Source organism: Anoplolepis gracilipes, chromosome 4 (genome assembly GCF_047496725.1).
Source record: "Anoplolepis gracilipes chromosome 4, ASM4749672v1, whole genome shotgun sequence".
In the NCBI taxonomy this organism is placed as follows: domain Eukaryota; kingdom Metazoa; phylum Arthropoda; class Insecta; order Hymenoptera; family Formicidae; genus Anoplolepis; species Anoplolepis gracilipes.
In genome coordinates this window covers 8051233-8070756 of record NC_132973.1, presented here as the reverse complement: position 1 = coordinate 8070756, position 19524 = coordinate 8051233, and the positions used below count along the sequence as shown (strand labels likewise).

Here is a 19524-nt window from a genome sequence, read left to right as displayed (position 1 = left end):
CAGAATTCTTAATTATTAATTTATAATCCTTCGCGTACACACGTAGGAAAGTGCTTTCACTGTTCTTATGTATGCAAGACGTAAGACGGTTACGTTGTTAAAAATTCAACCTGACTCGTTGAAATTTCGGAGCAAAAAATTTTTTTTTAAATTTAATTCAAATATTGATTTTTTTCCGGAGAGATGCAGAGAGAGAGAGAATTGTAATCAAAGAATATCGAGATAAGCAGCGCGCAGCATCGCGGAATCCGCTCCTTTCACCCGTAATTCTCTCACGACCGATCTACCGCGGCTGATCTCGCAGTGAGTCGTATAATGACTGCGCGAGCTGTAACTGAAAAGAGCACGAACACACGACTCTTTTATCGTGAGGTACTTCTAATGATAGGATACGCGATGCATTATAGCGTGGAGAATATGGATAAGAGTTCGTGGATTGTTGCACAATCTGTCGATCAGCGAACCGACTTCTCATTATAGGATCATTAATCGATTATTAATTCATCGTGACCACCCTCGACTCGGTATATTGCGATACTGTATGTATCGCTAATATGTACATTTAATATATATTGCGCGTAAAATAAATAAAATAATAAATAATAATAAAATAACAAATGTGTAGGAAGCTCTTCTTTGCTTGGAAAAAATGAGTAGAGTCAATATTAATAGTAATGTGAAGCATTAAAAATTGTATAATTCTAAGAGTTGAAAATGATGTTAATATTTTGTTCGTTAAAACTAATTAATAATAATTTTAAAGCACAATAAAATGCTAATATTGCTATTAATGAATAAAAATATCGTTAACAGTATAATTCTATATTCCCTGTGTGTCGTCTATTCATAATAATATCAATAGAAACATTTTGTGCAAATTTTTTTCAACTACAAATGAAAATAACAAAGGCAAAACGGCTAAAAATAATCAACGCGGAAATTCAAGGTGTACAAGACAATGATGATAAATCATTTCTCGAATTATGTGTGAAGGTGAAAAGGAGTGGCCCTAATTCTCTCGCTCTATTCTACTACTATGATATATATATATATATATATATATATATATACGTGTATTTCGTATATACGCACGTATATACGCGCAAATACGTGCGCAGAAAGTAATGATCTGAAAAAAATGCTATGCTATACGCAACGCGTATAAATCTTGCTTAAGTGTTCTAGTGAACTCTTTCTTGGGCACATAATTCTTTTTTTTGCGATCAACATGGGTTTTCTTGTAAAAAAAAAATAACAAAATGTACTTATAGTATGTTTAAAAATAATATGTATCTCACAAATAAAACTGTTACTTTTATTTTGCACGGTATATGATTATCTAATATTTTATATTTTAATTTATTTTATTAAATTTATCAAGAAATTATAAATTAAACACAAATGATAAATTACTTCAAGTCTAAAGCAAGGGGATTAAAAATGTTCGCGATCAGAATTTTACGTCCGAATTTCATATCCAATTATGCGTCGTAAAAGTGATTCTCGCGAGGCCTCCTTTGGCGAAAATCAATTGTCGAATCAACCGAAAGTGCGTTTAAGACTCACTAATTTATTATGTCCATGAGGATAAGTTTCGTGGTCAAGAGTAATGATCGAGGCCGATAGTCCATCTCGAGAGAGATATGCTAAAAACCGGTCATCAACGGCGAGAACGGTATTCCCGCTCGATCTCTCAAGATCATGGTCAGTTCCGAGCCCCACGAGACCATCAACCGTATCCCGAAGATCAACTGCTTACGCATCTCTATGGTTTCGTTTTCGGTTTGACGTTTCTGCGTGAAATCTTAATCGATGCAGTTTCGTTTTTTTTTTTTTTTTTTTTTTTTTAGAATCCTTCGATTCGCTCTGATTCTTCTTTAATTTACTGTAGATTTTAATCGGAAATGAAAAAAATTTCATTTGCTTTAATCTTCTCTTTCACTTATAATCAATATTTTTTAGAATTAATTAATATATTTTTTAATAAATAAATGATATTTTTCCGATTAATTATTAATATAAATGAGATATCAATGTTTGACGTATCTTTTTCAATAAATATGTAGTTAAGTTTCAATAAATATATGATTTTAAATATATATATAAATATAAATTAAAGAGAGTTAAAATATATACATAAATAATAAAAAATGACATATAGATTCGATGTATGTTATTTTATTCATTATTATAGCCCTTTGTGCAATGTCATACATTTCAAAATCAAAAGAGAGTTCTTCAGAGTGGAAACTTTTTGTCGTCGATATATCATTTGTGCCGATTTGTCATAGAATATACAAGATGTTCGTTTCGCTTTCGAACGACTCTCTTCGTCGTTTCTCATTCAACCGACGACGTATGCTAATCAGTATTCCTTCAATCATTTCTCCCTTTTTGGGAACATCACCGTGCGGTGTCATTGAACGATAATATTAAATGCGTATGAGATGTTCCCGGATTCTAAAAACCGTAGAAAAAAATCATACGACGATACTTAGTACAAACAACAAAATTAAAAAATGTTAATATATTCATGTTTTTTCAAACGTAATGTATTTGTGAACATCACGCTAAAATATATTCGCATATTTATTCGTTTAAATCATAGTGACCATGAACTTCGTGAATTCACCAACGAATAATCATTATAATTTTTGCCAGTAGTTGGAACTTCTTGTTACGTTGCTTTAAAAACAAATAAAGTAAAATAAATGGCCGAATTAACGTTTGAGAGAAATCTGAAAATATTTATACTTGTGTTTATTATAATTAAGATCCTGATTTAAATAAACTGTGAAAAGTGATAAAAAATTTGCGACTTAGACATCCCAGTGCGTGTCTCTAATATACCCACGCGATGATTAAATTTGCAAAACGGACGGTAATTTCGACGCAAATTTACGTACGTCTGACGCAAGCGAGACACAATTTACTTGTGCACGCGTCTCCTGAGGCAATCCTAAACGCGAGCCTAATCACAATCTAGCGGTTAGACCAACTCTGAGAATCGTCGGGAAAGCACTTTCCCAGCAGGGTATGGACTTTACCATCCTCTTCTTCTTCCTCTTTTCTGCCAGATGGAAAAGGTTAACTCTTGCATTTTATGCGATATGTCATTTTTCTTAGGAATAAAAAAAAAAAAAAACATCGCCGGTATTAATTTTTTCTCTGGAATTTATATCCCCTCGAACTGGCCAAGTTCTTCTTTGTCACGTAACGTTTCTATCCAGACGTGTTTGCTTGGCGAATTTTTCTCTTCTTCTGAGTATCGCGATAAATCGATAACCGAACCATAAGATACTCATCTTTCTTGAAATATAATTAAAACTAACAAATAAAAGACAAGGTCTCACAATGTATACTCTTGGAGTCGTGACAAATGGTGAACGTTGACCCTAACTTCCTCCCTTTCGTGGCAAGGGATCACGGTCATTCGCGAAGTTTTGTTGGTTTTACTGTGGCGACTTTTCGCCTTTCTCCGGACGTGTATTTTTAATTGGACATCCCGCATCGCACGACCTTCCAGCTGATTCCAGCTGCGAGATAAAGGGGAATCCGGGGCTCTTCTCTGGAAGATCTATGGGCTCTGTCTTCGCTGCTGCTAATTCATCGCCTGTTAATTTATTTCTCACAATCCGCCTGCTATTATCTTGTCGATCGACTCTCTTTATGCCTCGAAGCTTGATGAGCATTCTTTGAGTTACAGCAAGATGATCGTATTATTTATAGCTGATAAAAGTAATAAATTATTAAAAAATAATTGTTTAACATGGCTGCAAATAAATTAAAGATTGCCAATTATATTAAAAATAATTATATTAAACACTGACAGGCTATAATATATTATGTTATCCTCAGTAAACATAATTAATTCATTGACATTAATCAAAATAAGGAGACGTTAAAATTCGTTAATCATCTATATTACAATTTTTAACACCTTCTTGCCTCTAAAGTCTAATCATTCGATATTCGGTTTAGAAATTTGCCGAGTTGACCGCAAAACCGCGTCGAATTGAATTCCGTCATTAGATTATCGTGCTTGCGAAACTTGTAAGAGTCGTTCGCAAGAAGGAGAACGCGAAACTCCAGCGGCTAAGCTGGTTTTATATCGACTCCCTCGCGTGCATATCGGACATGCAAAATGGGGACGAGTTTATTTTTGCGGATGACAAGGTGTTTAATGCATTATGCGAATCCTTGGAACGCGATTTTATGTCTCTGGTTTCGGTTGTTTGTTTATCGTTTACTACAACGGAAGGAGTGTCGCAAGTCTTTATCTTCATGATCCATACAGTTGTTTATCGAAGAGAATTCCGCAACAAAATAGTATTTCTTAAATCCATTTAGGGAGTCAATGTGTGTTTTATAAGCAATATATATATGATATAATGATGTATGTTAAATAATAGATAATAAAAAAATAAATTTTCTTTAATAAATAATAAAATATTAAAATATATTATGTTAATTATAATAAGTTTGTTAAATTTATGCTTTACAAAATTCTCAAGTTTTGCAGAAATATACAGAATATTAATTTCATTTGTATACAAAATATTTTTAAAAGTAAAATACCTAATTATAAAAATTATTTCATAAATAAGTTTCTCCTTGCAGATATTACTGCTTAAAATTATGTTAGATACTTTGACAAAAATCAGTAGTTAGTTTTTCTTTAACAAAAATACCTCAATTTATTACAATTTTGATCGTCAATATATTGCAATTCTATAAAAAAGTTCTATAAAAATAGAATTTGTTTAAAATAAATTAAATATGTTTTGTTATCTACATTTGCATTCACGAAACTTGGTTCATTAGAACAGGATATCCTGTGAGACAACTTGATAAAAAAGAGAAAAAATGATTGAAATTTATATGTATATATCAAGTAATACAACAAAGTTACGGTTCAGCAACTTGGGCAGGGTGCGTAAATTTCCCCGCAATTTATGGCAGACAGAACGTTATTTCTTGATTGCTTCCTGATCGAGCAGCGATCGACCCAGATTTTCTTTTTTTCTCACCCCAAGGGGGTTATCCAAAGCGGGTCCACGATACGACGCGATACCGTAAGACAAAGTCGGCAGGTCGGAAGCGGAAGTTTACGATTTCACACGGAAGCGCGTGTATATTCTGTGCGAATTTATTTTACTTTCCATCCAGCGTAAGTGGATACGTAACATAACGTACGCGCATATATTATAAATGTACTTGCACGCTCCGGTTCCTACGAGATCATCACGCTAGAAAAATACTTACCGCAATCTACTAATCACACTTATCGTAACTGTCTAAGTTTCATTTTTGAAATGAAAGGACATTATAAAAATTCAGCGATATCAACTGTAAAATTATAAGCTAGCTATAGTTAATTATAATTAATTATATTCATTATAATAATTCTTGAGAACACATACGATTATTGACTCTTTTTTTTAAGCAAAATGTTATTAATATTGTACCTCTACCATTATAAATTATAAGTTCTTTCTCTTTTTCTTACAGTTTACATAATAATAAATTAAAATTATAAATATTTACAATTTACAATAAAATAAAATCATAGATTATGTAATATATATTTGAAAAAGAAAAAGAGAGAAAAGAAGTGTATAGGCAACATAAAGTGTTATATTGTTATAAAAAAAAACATATGTAACGCGTTTCTAGTCAATGGTAAGCTATTGTTTTTTTTAAATACATCAGTTATAATTAATTAGTAAATTTATCAACCGTAAATAAAGATATAAAATTCCGTATTATGTTCAAGGTTAATGAAATTGCGAAATTTTCATCGTTCTATAATTACGCCCTTCGTGCCAATCACACGGTACATTATCACGGTTACGTTAAACCGAGGTTGCAGCAAAAATGTATCGAAGTGCGAGTAAAACGAGAGCAGTGAACGTGCTTTCGCACGTATGTGTCGGTCACGCGTGGACCATATAAAATCACGAGCTGACAAGCGGTTGCACGTGTCGGATCAGCGCGAACCGGGGTCCCGTCGCACGTGACCAGGGACCTCGCTTAGAAAGCAAGCCTAGGGTTTCTCAGAGGAATGCTCATTTAGCAATCACTCTACTCGCTGGCCCCGAAACGCCGTCGCGATCGAGTAAGCGCGAGCTGAAAGAACGAAGTCGGGAACAACTATGTGCCAAAGTGTGTTTCAAACTTTTTGTAGAATAACAAGTTAAAATTTTATCAATAAATTTTAAATTGGAGTCGATAATTTATAATTTATTAATAACAGTTAACAGCTATATATATATATATATATATATATATATATCATATATATAATCTCTATATATATTCTATATGTTCTTCTCTATATAATTTATATTATCGCGTAATGCATATATATGTATAATTTTATACAAGTTTTTGTTTTTATAGTTTAGTAAATTAAAAATTATATGAAAACATTTTTATATTAAAAAAAAATTAAAAATGTGTTGTACTTAGAAGAGCTATAAATTTTTCTCTATCATGATATAAATAGAATTATACTTAATAATAAATAGTATATTTATCATCGCTTATCATATGCAGAAATTATTATCAGTAGTTATCATATTGAGACGTAGATCGTTTAGAAATTTTGACTAAATGATAATAATTAAATAGTTTAGACAAATCAATTTTTAACCATTTTTTATGGACACGCAAGAGAAAGGTCTTTCACTTAAATTTCTGTAACAGAAATTTAATTTGAGACTCCATAATAAAGATATTTTATGTAGAGAAATTTGCAAAAGAGAGTGTGGTCTCGAATTGAATTTGCTTATATATCAAATACCAAAGAAATTTATTCCGAAATATGATAATCGTGATATACTTCCGTTGTAGTGACTTGTTTTTTTTTTTTAACATTTTCCATGTACCGAGCACACGTAATGTAATGTAACGCAATAATATAAGCGATATCCCAATTATACAAGTAGCCGGTACAAGGATGCCGTAGGGAACGTATAGACGATGCAAACAGTTATACACTTTCACTTGAATCTCGTTCAGCTTTACAACTAAGATATACAGGGTGTCCATCTGGTCTTTCGTCGAGGTCATATCTTGCTCGCGAAAAATTATGTATGAAAGATGATATCAAATTTTTTGAATTATAATAGATAACAGTAATTAATAGGTATAAGAATTAATTAATTTTTAAAATATTAAATGTAATTTAATAATCGCTTATATATATATAATTACATCCTAGCCTCTTAGATCAGTTTATTTTTATGATGTTTAAGGAGTTTTTCTTTTCCTCCTAATGGCAATTATAAAAGTTAAAAATAATTCGAAATTTTGCTTCGGGTGATTTTGTTGTTGCCAGCAATAAGATTATTCATTGCATCGCGTTGGATGCAACTGAATTCCCAGGCATATCGTGAGACGAGGATGACATTCACTCGTCTATTTACAATGTGCAAAATATTTATAAATGATATTTCTAAAATATGAACATGCGTTTCTCGTACAATTTTTTCACGTTGATGTTTATTTTTTAATGAATAAGTTAAAACTAAATTTTAAGACTTAGGCAATATTCTTATAACGTATAAAGATAAAAAGAATCTTTTTTGGCAAGAGAGTTTCTTATTTTTTATATGGATACTGAATTTTTTATTGATTTTAAATAAAGTCATATATCAGATTGAAAATTCAATAGAGTTCAATATCATTAAAGTTAATGAATATCGAATTATGTGTATTACAATTGAGATTTTATTACAAAATTCTACCACAACTCTCTTTTAAACATTTATAATAAAAAATTAAACAAAAATGTGCAAATATTTCTTTCTTGATAATCTGAGAATCAATCTTATGATTAAGAAAATTACAACATAAGTTTAATTTCATTAGATTTAAAAAAAAATAGATTAAATCACACTATTGCCTGAATGTTCTCAATTGTATCTTATTATACATTGAAAGTTTTTATGAAACAGTAGAAATTTATTTGAATCTTTCTTGTAGCTGAATTCAAATAAAAGATTTCGTCGCATCATCTCTCTTCCTATAAATTAACTACAAATACGGACGAACATTCTCTCGCGAAGTCACGCTTTCTCTCGTGTTCAACTTATATGAAAGTGACACGATTCCTTATTCATTGATTGCTCTGATCGTCGTACATTTGTTTATCCTCGAACATTTCATGAATCGTACAGAGAAGATCCAGTACATATATACACAATAATAAAATAAAATGAAATAAAACTTTATTTTTTATTCCTGAGTAATTCGCAATAAAAAATTCCTGGATTTAAAATATTCTATTATGATAAATTAAAAATAAATAGAATTGTTATGATTTAGTTAGTTAAAAAAATTCTATCCTTTCAATCCTGCATCATAAATACAATTACGAATCCTCTAACTAATGTTTATAGGAAAAGTTAATTATAGCTATTTTTATTTCCTGATTTTTTTATAGTTTTTATACTAGAAAATCGAATAGAGAATTACTTCAGTGTTAATTTCATAAACTTCATTACTATAATTAATTTCATAAACTTCATTACTATAATTAATATTGATAACCGATTAATTGATAGTATAAAACGTTTTAGTTTAAATTTATTAGATAAAAAACTGTTGCAAAAATATTTCCTTAAATATATAAATATAAAACTAAATCAATTTTTTTATAGAGAGAATATAAATTTATAAAATCATAATCAATTATAAAATTTTATATAATAATAGTACCAATTATAAAATTATAAAAGGGAGAATAAAATATTATTGGAAAATGCAAATATTCTTATTAAAAATAAAAAAAAATGCTATTATTTATATATTTCGAACTGAACACGTAGATTTCAAATGACACAGGCACAAAAACTTTTGACACTTGTCCTGTCACGTGGGAAAGGATTGACAGGGATAACATTAAGGAATATTCGTCAGTTCTGTACATACCAGATCGCGCGGAACGTTATCCCGGGCTTGTGTGATTTAGGGATGCTTAACTTGCTGACAACTCACGATGCACGATACTCGACATGCCAGCTCCCAGCTCACCTCGGACTGACTGCATGGGGCCCGAGAACCTGGGATCACCGTTGCGGGCCCTCGCGATCGCGACTTGCTTTCACTTGGCGAGTACCGCAAGCGGTACCGCCGATCGTTGATAAAAGACACGGATTCGATACGACTTAATACGCGCTGCTACTCGCGCGATGCTTTGTATGAAATTTATGTACGTCATGAATCAAGTTTATATATATATGTAGAAATGTGTTTACGTAGTTATGTCATAGATATCATACATGTATATTTACTTTTATGTATCGTTAATATACCCTTCATATTCTTGATGTTTTTATTATTTAATTTCTCGTTTTCGATATTTCATTCCCAAAAATATAGTTATCGATATCTCGTGATAATATCGCCGTATATTGATATCTAATAGTCGAAACATCGAAGTCAATAACTTTTTGTTATTTTAAAACATCATAATATTTTATACACAATTCTTTTTTGTATTATTGAAATATTATACATAATTATTATTGCATTATTATAGAGCACATACAATCGATGATTGTGTGTGTAACATATTGTTGTAAGATGTGAAAATCTCCCATACGATTATATCGCGGGATTGCGAAGAATTGCAAATTTATTTTAAGAAGAAACTCTTCTTACCATATTATGATGAGATATGATTATATACGCAATTAGCATTTTAATGCAATATGTATATATACAAGATTTTTGTTAAAAAAATATACATATATACAAGCGCAATATTACCGTAATATTATTGTGGTAAAAAACTTGATATATGAAATAAGGTATTTATATATATATACTGTGTATATATATATATATATATATATATATATATATATATATATATATATATATATACAATATATATAAATACAATATATATACATATATATATAGGGCGAAATTGTTATAAAAAGATATCGATAAAATATAAATATTTAGAAAAACCTTTAGCATGAATCCTCATCTTCGGTAGGAACATCTTCACGGTGCTGTTTCGGATTCCATCGACGCCATAGTAATTCTCTAACTGTGAATTCAGAAAGTATTTCGGGGCTAGTTCCACTGATATCCTGAGACACCGATGATGGCCATAAAACTTGCGCGAAGAGTATCTCCTGTTTTCCAAAGAATTGTCAATGAAAAAAAATGATTGTGTATTTATATCTTAAATTGTTAGATAAATATGCTATTATTTATACCTTGGCAGCGGTTTCGGACAGCCTTTGCAATCCAAACAAACTGTCCCATGTCGATCGCATGGATAGAGTAGAATTTATAACTAAGGAGTCAGCATCTACTACTTCAACTATGACAATATAAGATGCATGAAAGAAAGGTGGTCCTTCTTTATAGAGCACTAAAAAATTTAAGAATATATGTCAGATAATATATAATAATAATAATAATATAAAATATAATAAAAGAAAAATTTTCTTTCTCTGAGCTGTATATATTAGTATGTGAATAAAAAATTTTTTGAAAAAAAAAAAAAAAAAAAAAAAAGAAATTATGAAAAATATTATTCCTAATAAATTTATTTACAATTAATTTGTAATAATATAAAAATAATTAAAGAGTTTTTTATTAAATAAAAACATGAAAAATCAACAAAATATCATTGATATTTTTAAGAACAAATAAACAATAAATACTAACAAAAGTCGCCGCCGTATTTCAGACCGGGCTTGACCACCCATCCTTTGCTTCTGTAATAATGATAAACCACATATTTCTGTAAGAAATCTGGTTTTTCCTTACAAAAGTACAACCAAGCGTTATTAATGTCCAACAAACTGCCGTCAAAGTGAACCACTTGAAGGCAACCTAATCCAAAGAGGAGGAAAAAGGTCTCCTCGAAGGTGAGATGTAGAGCTTCTCGAATGGGAAAACCTTCATTCTCGATTCTTGGTTTAATATTTTTTAAATAATTCTCAGTATCCGAGTCACTGTCTGGCAAAACCAACAGCTTTTCATGCTGATTATTCTCATTCGCGCAATCGCTTTTGAAATCGTAATAGTTTAATTCGCAAAGTTCTTCTTCCTCTTTCTTCTCTTCCGAGCAATTCTTATCGTCGTAAGTTTTTGGTGAACTTTTGGTATTATCAGATTCTTCATTATTATCGATTACACACACGTCATCTTCCTCTGCAGAATCTAGAACAACTTCGTCAATTTCTATGTCATTTATGACTTCGTTTCTTTGTTTTTTATTTTCATTGCAATTCAGTGGAATCTCAATGACGTCTCCGGTATTCTCTTCTTTGGTATCTGGGATGTTTTCTTCTTCACATTCAACACTTGTTTTAGCATCTGTGATATCACAGATTTTCACTGTAATTTCATGGTATACGATTTTATTATTTTTATTTTATTTTATGTTATTTATAAGTAATTTTTTATTATATTATATAATTTTTATTATATTTATATTATATATTTTTTATTATATTTGTTTGCAATGAGGTATACTTTACATGTTATGAAATTTTTTCTATTGCACACCTTCATAGTTAGAAGAGGCAGAGTTCAATTCCTTGACTTCTTTCAGCCATTCTTGTCTACGAAACCACTGTCTATTCCGAACAACTGGTGGTGTTCCATATTTTGCTTTACCAAAGGATGGATAACTGCGTGATAATGATCCTTTACCAAAAAATCCCTGCAGATAGAGATACTTATTCTTCATTGTTACTTGTAACAAAAAAAAAAAAAAAAATTTTTAAATTTGTCCTCACCATAGAATGTACTGCATGGATCTCTTCAGGTTCAATTATGCACGATCCTACATCTGTGAGATGTGCTGTGTATACTGGCCATTCTTGTGTTTCATCAGAAGGAATAGGAAATGGAGACTGTGGCTTTAACTTTATTCTTTTTTTCTTTCTTGGCTCTTGTAAATTCATGTTTTAGCTGTATAAATAAGAATAAATATATAAAATTTTACACTGTCTAAATGTACTGTACAGTGTCTACTAGAATCCTATAATCTTAAATAAATATTGTATTGATTTTTATTAACAATTTAAAAAATTCGAATTAAATTAAAATTTTTTTTATATTTTAAATAATCTAAAATATACTAAAAGTAAATGTATAACATTTGTTACCATTATATGCAACATAAAGCACATTTGTTATATAATTTACATATAAATCTAAAATTCTAACAAAATAATACTAATAAAAAATTTGTTTACAAAAAATCAAAAATTATACAAATATAGATAATTTTAGTTCTAAATACACAATTAATTATAAATGTTTTTATATATAAAGATGAAATACTTAACCTATAAAAACAGAGGGTATTATCATTTCTCTGTATGTAGAATTTCTTTTACACAAAAATTTAAAATATATTTTAGACACAACATAGAACGAAGAAAATGTCTCTATATAAAAATTTGTTTATATTATTTGTTATCAGTTATTAAAAACTGTACCGTTTTGAATGACAGCTAATAATCTCCTGATCGTCGTCAGTTTAGGTTAGATAAGTTAAATAGTACACATACACAACACATACATTAGCATTTAATTGTACCATTGATAAAATGTTTTCAATCCATTTCCATCTATTTTTCAACCCATAATCATAACAATAATTTACAGTAATAATAACAATAAAAGCATAACCTTAATATAAAATATATGGAATTTTTCTCTCTTTTTGATTAAGTAAACTTAATCTATTCCTCTAGAAATATTCATTATAAACCATATATAAAAAAAAATACATATTTCATTATTATATAGTAAATAATTCATATCATTCTGTTGATATAGAAATCGAAAGATTCAACATAATTTTAACAGGTTTATTATAGGAAAATGGTTTCAAATTAAGTTAATTGAAATCGACTTTTTTCAAATCTTAAAACAAAAACAAATCAATTGTATCCTTTACAATTTACAATATTTCAATGTATGTACAATTAGGTCTATATAATTTTTATTATGTTGATTCTTAAAAAAATAAAATAAAATAATATAAACACGAAGATTAGGCATATAAAAAAAAATCTTAACATGTCTTATATAAACATATTAGACATAAAAGAAACGTTTTAATATAAACATATTTTTCATATTTATATTATAATAATTATGTATATATTTGTGTAAGTTTAGGTTTGACCTAAACTTACACAAATGACCCCGTACCTAATTTTTCAAACATCCTTTAAATATTTTTCAGATGTTGTTCATTTCGCAGCAATGTCAAGCATCTCTGTTATGTCAACAATCTTCTCCCGCGTCTTTTCCAACTGTTTACCACGCTCTTTTTCAACGCGATCAATCTTTTGCCAGTCTTCATAAGATACGATCTGAATTCCTTTGGTATTCAAGATATCACGTACTCCGTTTGAACCCGCTTTATTCTCAGTCGAGGATGCCAGTTCCTTGTACACCAGTTGGCCAACTTGAAAAGCGTTTGTCATAGTCGATAGGATAACGCCGACTGGGCCGGTGGCTGCCCATCCAGCGCTGTAGAGATTGCCATCGACTTTACCGTTCATATTCACTACGCGTCCCTTCCTCTCATCAAATGGAATTGAATTATCTATTTGAGCAGATTTGTAACCGATGCTACGCAGAGCCAAACTACATGGGATCGTCTCAAATTCATCGGTCGCTTCGGCCACCTGATTTTGAATCGTATCTCCTCGCAGACGATTCACTGAGAATCTGACGTTCCGCAGTTCATCGCCGCCATGGAATTCGACGGGACTCCGAAGAAAGATCGGATTTAACTCTTTAGCGTGCGTCGAATCGTTCACGGATTCTTCTAAATATTTTAACATAAGCTCTGTCAGTCGTTTTCGCGGTCTGGTTAAGGTCGGCACGACATCTCGTACGCCCGTGAAGTCTTGCGGCCGCCAAAGTTTCTTACAGTTCTCCAACTTGAGAAGTTCGCGCAGTTCCGCGATTGTAAACGCAGCCTGCAAAGGTCCTCTTCGTCCAACCATGGAGACCTTTCGCACTCTACTATGGGATAAACGCTCTAGAGCAAACGATGTGATGTCAGTGTTCTGAAATAATCGAAGAGATTAAAGTTTAACATTTTAAATTAAAAATTAGTTCCATTTTGCAATTGATAAAATTAAGTAGAGATTTTGTTTTAAAAAGATGTAATTCAATCTTAGAACCTTTTTTTATATTATTACGAGTCGTATTTATAAAATTTTTAAATTAACAATATACTATTAGTTAGAAATTTAAAATTACCTTAAGTTTGTCGATAGATGTCAAAAGAATTCGCGTAATATCTATAGCTACGTTGCCTTGACCTAGGACAACCACTTCTTCCACATCTAAATTAATGTTCAGATCCTTGTCAATTGGCATTCCATTGTACCAACCAACGAATCGTCGACCTGATATCACATTGTTTAAGTGTTCACCCGGTATATTGAGCAGTTGGTCTTTTTGAGCCCCATAAGTCTAAGAAAAAAAAAACAATTATTAATAAAAATAAAATAAACAAAAATATTACACCAATTTCTTATTACATAATAAATATAATATACATACCAATAATACAGCATGATAAAGGTCACGTAACTGATCGACAGTAACGTCCGTGCCGACATTAACATTGCCTAAAAACTGAACACGCGGATTAGTCGCGGTTTTATGGAACGTGTTGATGACATTTTTCACTTCTGGGTGATCCGGAGCAACACCAAAGCGCACCAGACCGAAGGGAACAGGTAGTTTCTCCAATATATCGACTCTCACATCGCCTGAATTCTATTAATCACAATTTGATATTTTATGTTATTTTTTGTGTTTTTTAATGTTTAATAAATGTATTTTTTTAATAATATATATATATATATATATATTGCTATTACCTTTAGCAACTGCTGGGCTGCATAAAAACCTGCCGGACCCGAACCAACAATGCATACCTTAGGCATGTGCTGTCCGGTAGATAGGAAGCGAATGCAATGCCTGATAAGGTAACACTTCATTTTTACGTGCGGTGGCGTCGATCTAAAACGTGGCACCGGATTTTTTTATACAGTTACAATACGCCTCCAAAAAACTTCGCCAAGACCTCGCACAACGCCGTTTTATTTCTACGGAGAAATCGCTTTTTTTTCTAGAAAGCGTAATCTCACATTCTATACAATATGATCCCAAAACATCAGTCATCCGTTGTTACAAAACAAACATGATCTACAAGTGTCGACATTAAATCTGAAATTATTTATCATTAAATTATTTATCATTAAATTATTTATCATTAAATTATTATCACAAAAAATATCAAGTATAAAAATATGAGAACAAAATTAGATTCTTTATTCAAAACAATATAAAATTAGATTTTTCTTTAGTCATCGAAATTTTGATATCATTTTTTATACTTATTTAAAGCATTAAAGCTATTCTAAATTAATAAAAATGTAAACTAATAGTACAAAAAATTTAGATAGACATCGTTTTCTGGCTATGATTTGCTACGAGAAAATAAAAAAACATTCAAATTATTGTATTTAAAAATAAAATACAAGAGTTTTTATATTCTTACGAAAGAAATGTTTTTCATTTTTAGTCTCTAATATAAATATATAATTACCATTTTTATTTTGTCTTATTTGCCCATGCATGCAATCATTTTTCCATTAATGACATTGTTTTACATATATTACAAAGCTTTGCATATGTATGTGCTATTCATAATAAGAGATGAAATATTTACAATGAAAATAACATTTATAGATTTACAGTTATTATTTATAATTATTTTCAAGTATATATACAGTTTTTATTATAAATATAAATAAATTTATTTATATTTATAATAAATTATAATTATATTTGTATAATATAATTATACAAGCATATCATGTATAAAATTTTTGACGTGATGAGCGTACAGTTTGATCGCCAGGTGATTAAGTTGTATTATCAAAGAAACTTGGTCACATTCTAGAAAAAGAATTGTATTGTAAATACCGAGTGTTAATAATAAATACAAATAAGTGCATTTGATACGATTGACAATATTCTTTATTAAAGACCAAAATAATATCTGCTTACCAAAAAAATTAAATAATCAACTTAAAACTTGTAGAATTAAATATATTAATGCAAAAGTTTTACTAAATTGAATGCATTACCTACTGACTTGAAGTTTATTATAAACATACATATTTAATTTTCGTAGAAAAAATTATTATTTATATTAAATTTTAATAAGAATAGAGAAGACAATTGTTTCAATTTTTAACGGAGAATACTGCTTGTTCACCAAATGTATCTATTATCTTAAAAAATTAAATAGACTTTATCTATACACACTAACAAAATTAATGAAATTGATTTTTTTCTTATTTTTATGTATTTGTAAATCTTACCATATAAAATCATTGTAGGTATTATCGACCAGATTGTCATATTATCTTTGCGTGCATTATGCGATGTAGTAAGTATTTCACGCAAATTGTTCAAAACTTTGTCATTATGCTTATAAGTCTCCAATTTAATTCGATAGCCTTCGTTATCATTAATTTCTATAGTAATCTTCTCGAAGAAACCACTCAGGAGATGTAAGAGACCGATGTTCAACTGGGTTAATAAAGAGTAGCCAACGAGAACGAGTGTTTGTCCAGTCTGGAATTTTTTCAATCGATCGTAAATTTCAGCAATCGTCCGATGACTATCATAATCGTGAACAAATTGGAAGCTCAATGTCTCGAGAGCTGGATCAATTCGTTGTGTTTGCTCTCTTGTAAGTTCTGCCGATGGGAAACGTATGGTAGAGCGCGTGTCTCGCACTATATCGTCAATTTTATTTAATATCCGGTGAATTTTCAGATGACAAAAGTATGAACTGTAAACTTTGTTGAATGATTTTCCTGTTTGTATCTCTAAAGTTTCCGGTGTCCGTAAATGCCACTACAAAAAGGAAAATAATCATGTTGTAAATGCATTAGCCATTCTTTTTTTTTCAGAAAATGCAGTAGATAAAAACTTGCCATTTTTTCAAGCAATAATATACAAACTCCTATAAAATTATTCTTTCACAAACAATATAACAAGAATAATTGTGATAGAATAATTATTATAATATGATTAAACATAAAATTATTAGGTATAAAATTAAAAAACCTTTTTTCCAGATTGTTTTTTTTTTTTTTAATTGGTGGGTTTAATTATCAAAAATTTTATGGAAGACGAAACTTTTTAGTCCGTTGCAAGTTGTGAGACATATTCTTTTTTGCAATTTCCGATTTATACAGAAACACGCAGTTAAAAAATTTGCTTACAGTGTAAGATTTTTCTGTTGGCAATTCGATCTCCTTCGTTTCGTTACATATCTGCGATAAATATTCTCGCGGTTCTAAATCTTGCTTCTTGCAACGCTCATTGTAAGAATCGACACGCCACTTTTTATTCACATAGCTACTGTTGCTCTTCTCCAATATTTCCCGGCCAACTATCTCGTTCGCGGAATCTATTCGACTCAGTCTGCAATCTTTGAGATATTTATTAGCAACTATCCGCTTGACGTGTTTCAGCTCGAAGAGGATATCTTCGTATTTTTTCGCGTGAAACATGCTTATGTTATCTTTTATGACTTGACATTGATGATGCTTGAAAAACTTGTTGCACTCTTCGATTTTCCGCAGAAAATCATGCGGAATATCTCGTAGATTAAACATCGCTTTTGTAGGCGTCACGTTGCCGCAGTACTGCCTGAGTATATTCAAATATGGTGCTACGTAATCTCTGCCCTTGAAATTTATACAGACGACGTACATTTCCGAATTTCCTGATTTGCTAGACGCTGGCTTCGTTACGGTGATCTGATGAAAAACGCAGGATAATAGATACATCAAGCATACGGATTGATGTTCGAACAGGGTGAAGAGCTTCAGAAGAAAATTACCGCCTTTCTGCAAGACGTGCATACAAGCCACCGTTTCGCACAAGTGCAACTGTGTAACGATGCTTTCTTGCTCTCCTGGTTCGTCGGTGCAATCAACACTGCCATCTGCTGTGACCAGCAAGATTCGTTCCTTTTCATCGAAGAGTTTGCATCTCTCTATCAGGAAATCTAGATTTCTAAGATCCACGATATTGCCCGTGTTGTCGGCGCCAAAACACCAATGCTTTAGAGTGTGCCTGATAAATCTGTCATCGGCGATCATCTTGTCGTATGAATTTCCCTCGCAGTAAGGATTCAACGTGGTGGCCAACCAATTCCATCGCACATCAGGCGCGTTTGTCTTCAACCAGTGATTCAGGGCGGTCACAAAGGCGCCAGGTGCTTCGCACAGATGTACAGAACAGAACTCCTTACTGTTTTCTTCGCGACGAATCTCGCTTAACGGAATTAGGAAAAAATTAGAAGCGATCTCATAGAATTTACACCAGGCTTGAGTCACGAGTTCTGCTTGTATGTTCCTTTTCACGGTGCTTACGATATCGCCCGCTTTATTCATCTGGTACGTATGTTGCTGCCATTCGTTCAGATTGAAATTGTTGAGACGACTCTTCATTTCATTCAGACTATTCTTTAGTACTTGCAAATTGTCCAGCTGCCATGGTGGTTCCTTAAACATGGACTCACACTCAGGTAACATATATATCTGTGTTTGTCCTTCACTGTCCAAAATTGTGAAATACTTTTCAAATAATGTTTCTATGTTCAGACATCTTAGCTTAGCGTGTCTACTTTTGTCAACTTGTTTATTCTGTAGTAGTTTTCCTTGTTTCACAGTAGAACTCTTCTCCTCCATCATTACGTAAAATGTACAATTAATTTGGAAATATAGCAGAATGATTGAAAAGTACTTTTATTCTTGTATATAATTATATGCTTGTCTACGGTTCATACTCAGTGTCTTTTTATTCTTCTTATCATCCATCGTTTTTTCGCTTCTCTAATCCTGGAAGTTGCAGTTGTTTCATGACAAGGTTCATTATATATTTCTTACATCATATCGAAGGCTGAGCAGATATTTTCTTAAAATAACTCTGCATCAATATATAAAAACAAAAACTAAATTTGTGTTTTCTCCAACTAATTTCCTTCCTCGTTGTTCTTACTTAAAAACTAAATATGTATATACATTTGTTTTGAGTTCAATAGAATGCAAGAAGGTGCAATAAGCAGATTGGGTTGAAAATAGAAAGAGGAAATATTGCACGTTTAGAGAAAATGCAACTAAAAAGATCTAGTTAACGAAATTTCATTAAGATTCTCAAAAGAACCTGTTGCTTAAATTGTTGTTAGAATTATTTTGAGGTTAGTTACATGTACCGGCGTTGTCTCGGCTGGCGAACAAGAAAAAAGTACGACTTACTTTTTCGGGAAAACACACGTCGCCATACAATTCGGCGGCGCGGAATATTTCTTCCAAACTGGATTGAGATATTATTGGCCACTATCTCGACGATAATACGTATCATCAACATACAATAACACACTCGTCATCACACGCGGCGATATTCGCAATGTCACAA

At 31.1% G+C, this 19524-nt stretch overlaps 4 protein-coding genes across 11 annotated transcripts in view; all 4 read right to left on the bottom strand.

Moving 5' to 3' along the window:
- The window catches only part of LOC140665318 (DNA-dependent protein kinase catalytic subunit), a 66578-nt gene extending 61264 nt beyond the window's left edge, over positions 1 to 5314 (bottom strand). Inside the window, exon 1 of the mRNA XM_072891280.1 lies at positions 5305 to 5314. The gene's annotated coding sequence lies outside the window, so the exon portion shown is untranslated. The remainder of the gene's footprint in view (positions 1 to 5304) is intronic.
- Positions 1 to 10118, bottom strand: part of LOC140665319 (uncharacterized) — a 20048-nt gene extending 9930 nt beyond the window's left edge. For 2 of the 4 annotated variants that reach the window (XM_072891282.1, XM_072891283.1), the window contains exon 1: positions 9985 to 10118. In XM_072891282.1, the coding sequence (XP_072747383.1) occupies positions 9985 to 10018 (34 nt within the window). In that variant the 5' untranslated portion in view covers positions 10019 to 10118. Of the gene's footprint in view, positions 1 to 8937; positions 9784 to 9984 lie in introns of those variants that run through there. The other 2 variants (XM_072891285.1, XM_072891284.1) reach the window with 2 other exon arrangements.
- Positions 9987 to 13343, bottom strand: Tsen2 (tRNA splicing endonuclease subunit 2). Of its 3 annotated transcripts, XM_072891293.1 has the most exons (7): positions 12483 to 12544; positions 12330 to 12373; positions 11775 to 11949; positions 11542 to 11698; positions 10696 to 11370; positions 10239 to 10396; positions 9987 to 10154 (listed from the first exon to the last, which is right to left on the bottom strand). In XM_072891293.1, exons 3-7 carry the CDS (start codon positions 11940 to 11942, stop codon positions 9987 to 9989), a joined length of 1326 nt encoding a protein of 441 aa, XP_072747394.1. In that variant the 5' UTR covers positions 11943 to 11949; positions 12330 to 12373; positions 12483 to 12544. The 3 variants fall into 3 exon arrangements, with proteins under 3 accessions (XP_072747394.1, XP_072747392.1, XP_072747393.1); XM_072891291.1 differs by lacking the exons at positions 12330 to 12373; positions 12483 to 12544 and adding an exon at positions 13204 to 13343; XM_072891292.1 differs by lacking the exon at positions 12330 to 12373 and having other exon boundaries at positions 12483 to 12667.
- Dare (NADPH:adrenodoxin oxidoreductase, mitochondrial) lies at positions 13245 to 19524 on the bottom strand. 3 transcript variants are annotated; one of them, XM_072891289.1, is made up of 5 exons: positions 19365 to 19524; positions 14898 to 15039; positions 14575 to 14793; positions 14269 to 14484; positions 13245 to 14072 (listed from the first exon to the last, which is right to left on the bottom strand). In XM_072891289.1, the coding sequence occupies exons 1-5, from the start codon at positions 19388 to 19390 to the stop codon at positions 13245 to 13247; spliced, it is 1431 nt and encodes a 476-aa protein (XP_072747390.1). In that variant the 5' UTR covers positions 19391 to 19524. The 3 variants fall into 3 exon arrangements, with proteins under 3 accessions (XP_072747390.1, XP_072747391.1, XP_072747388.1); XM_072891290.1 differs by lacking the exon at positions 19365 to 19524 and adding an exon at positions 15629 to 15879 and having other exon boundaries at positions 14898 to 15246; XM_072891287.1 differs by lacking the exons at positions 13245 to 14072; positions 14269 to 14484; positions 14575 to 14793; positions 14898 to 15039 and adding exons at positions 15769 to 15981; positions 16410 to 16950; positions 17322 to 18947.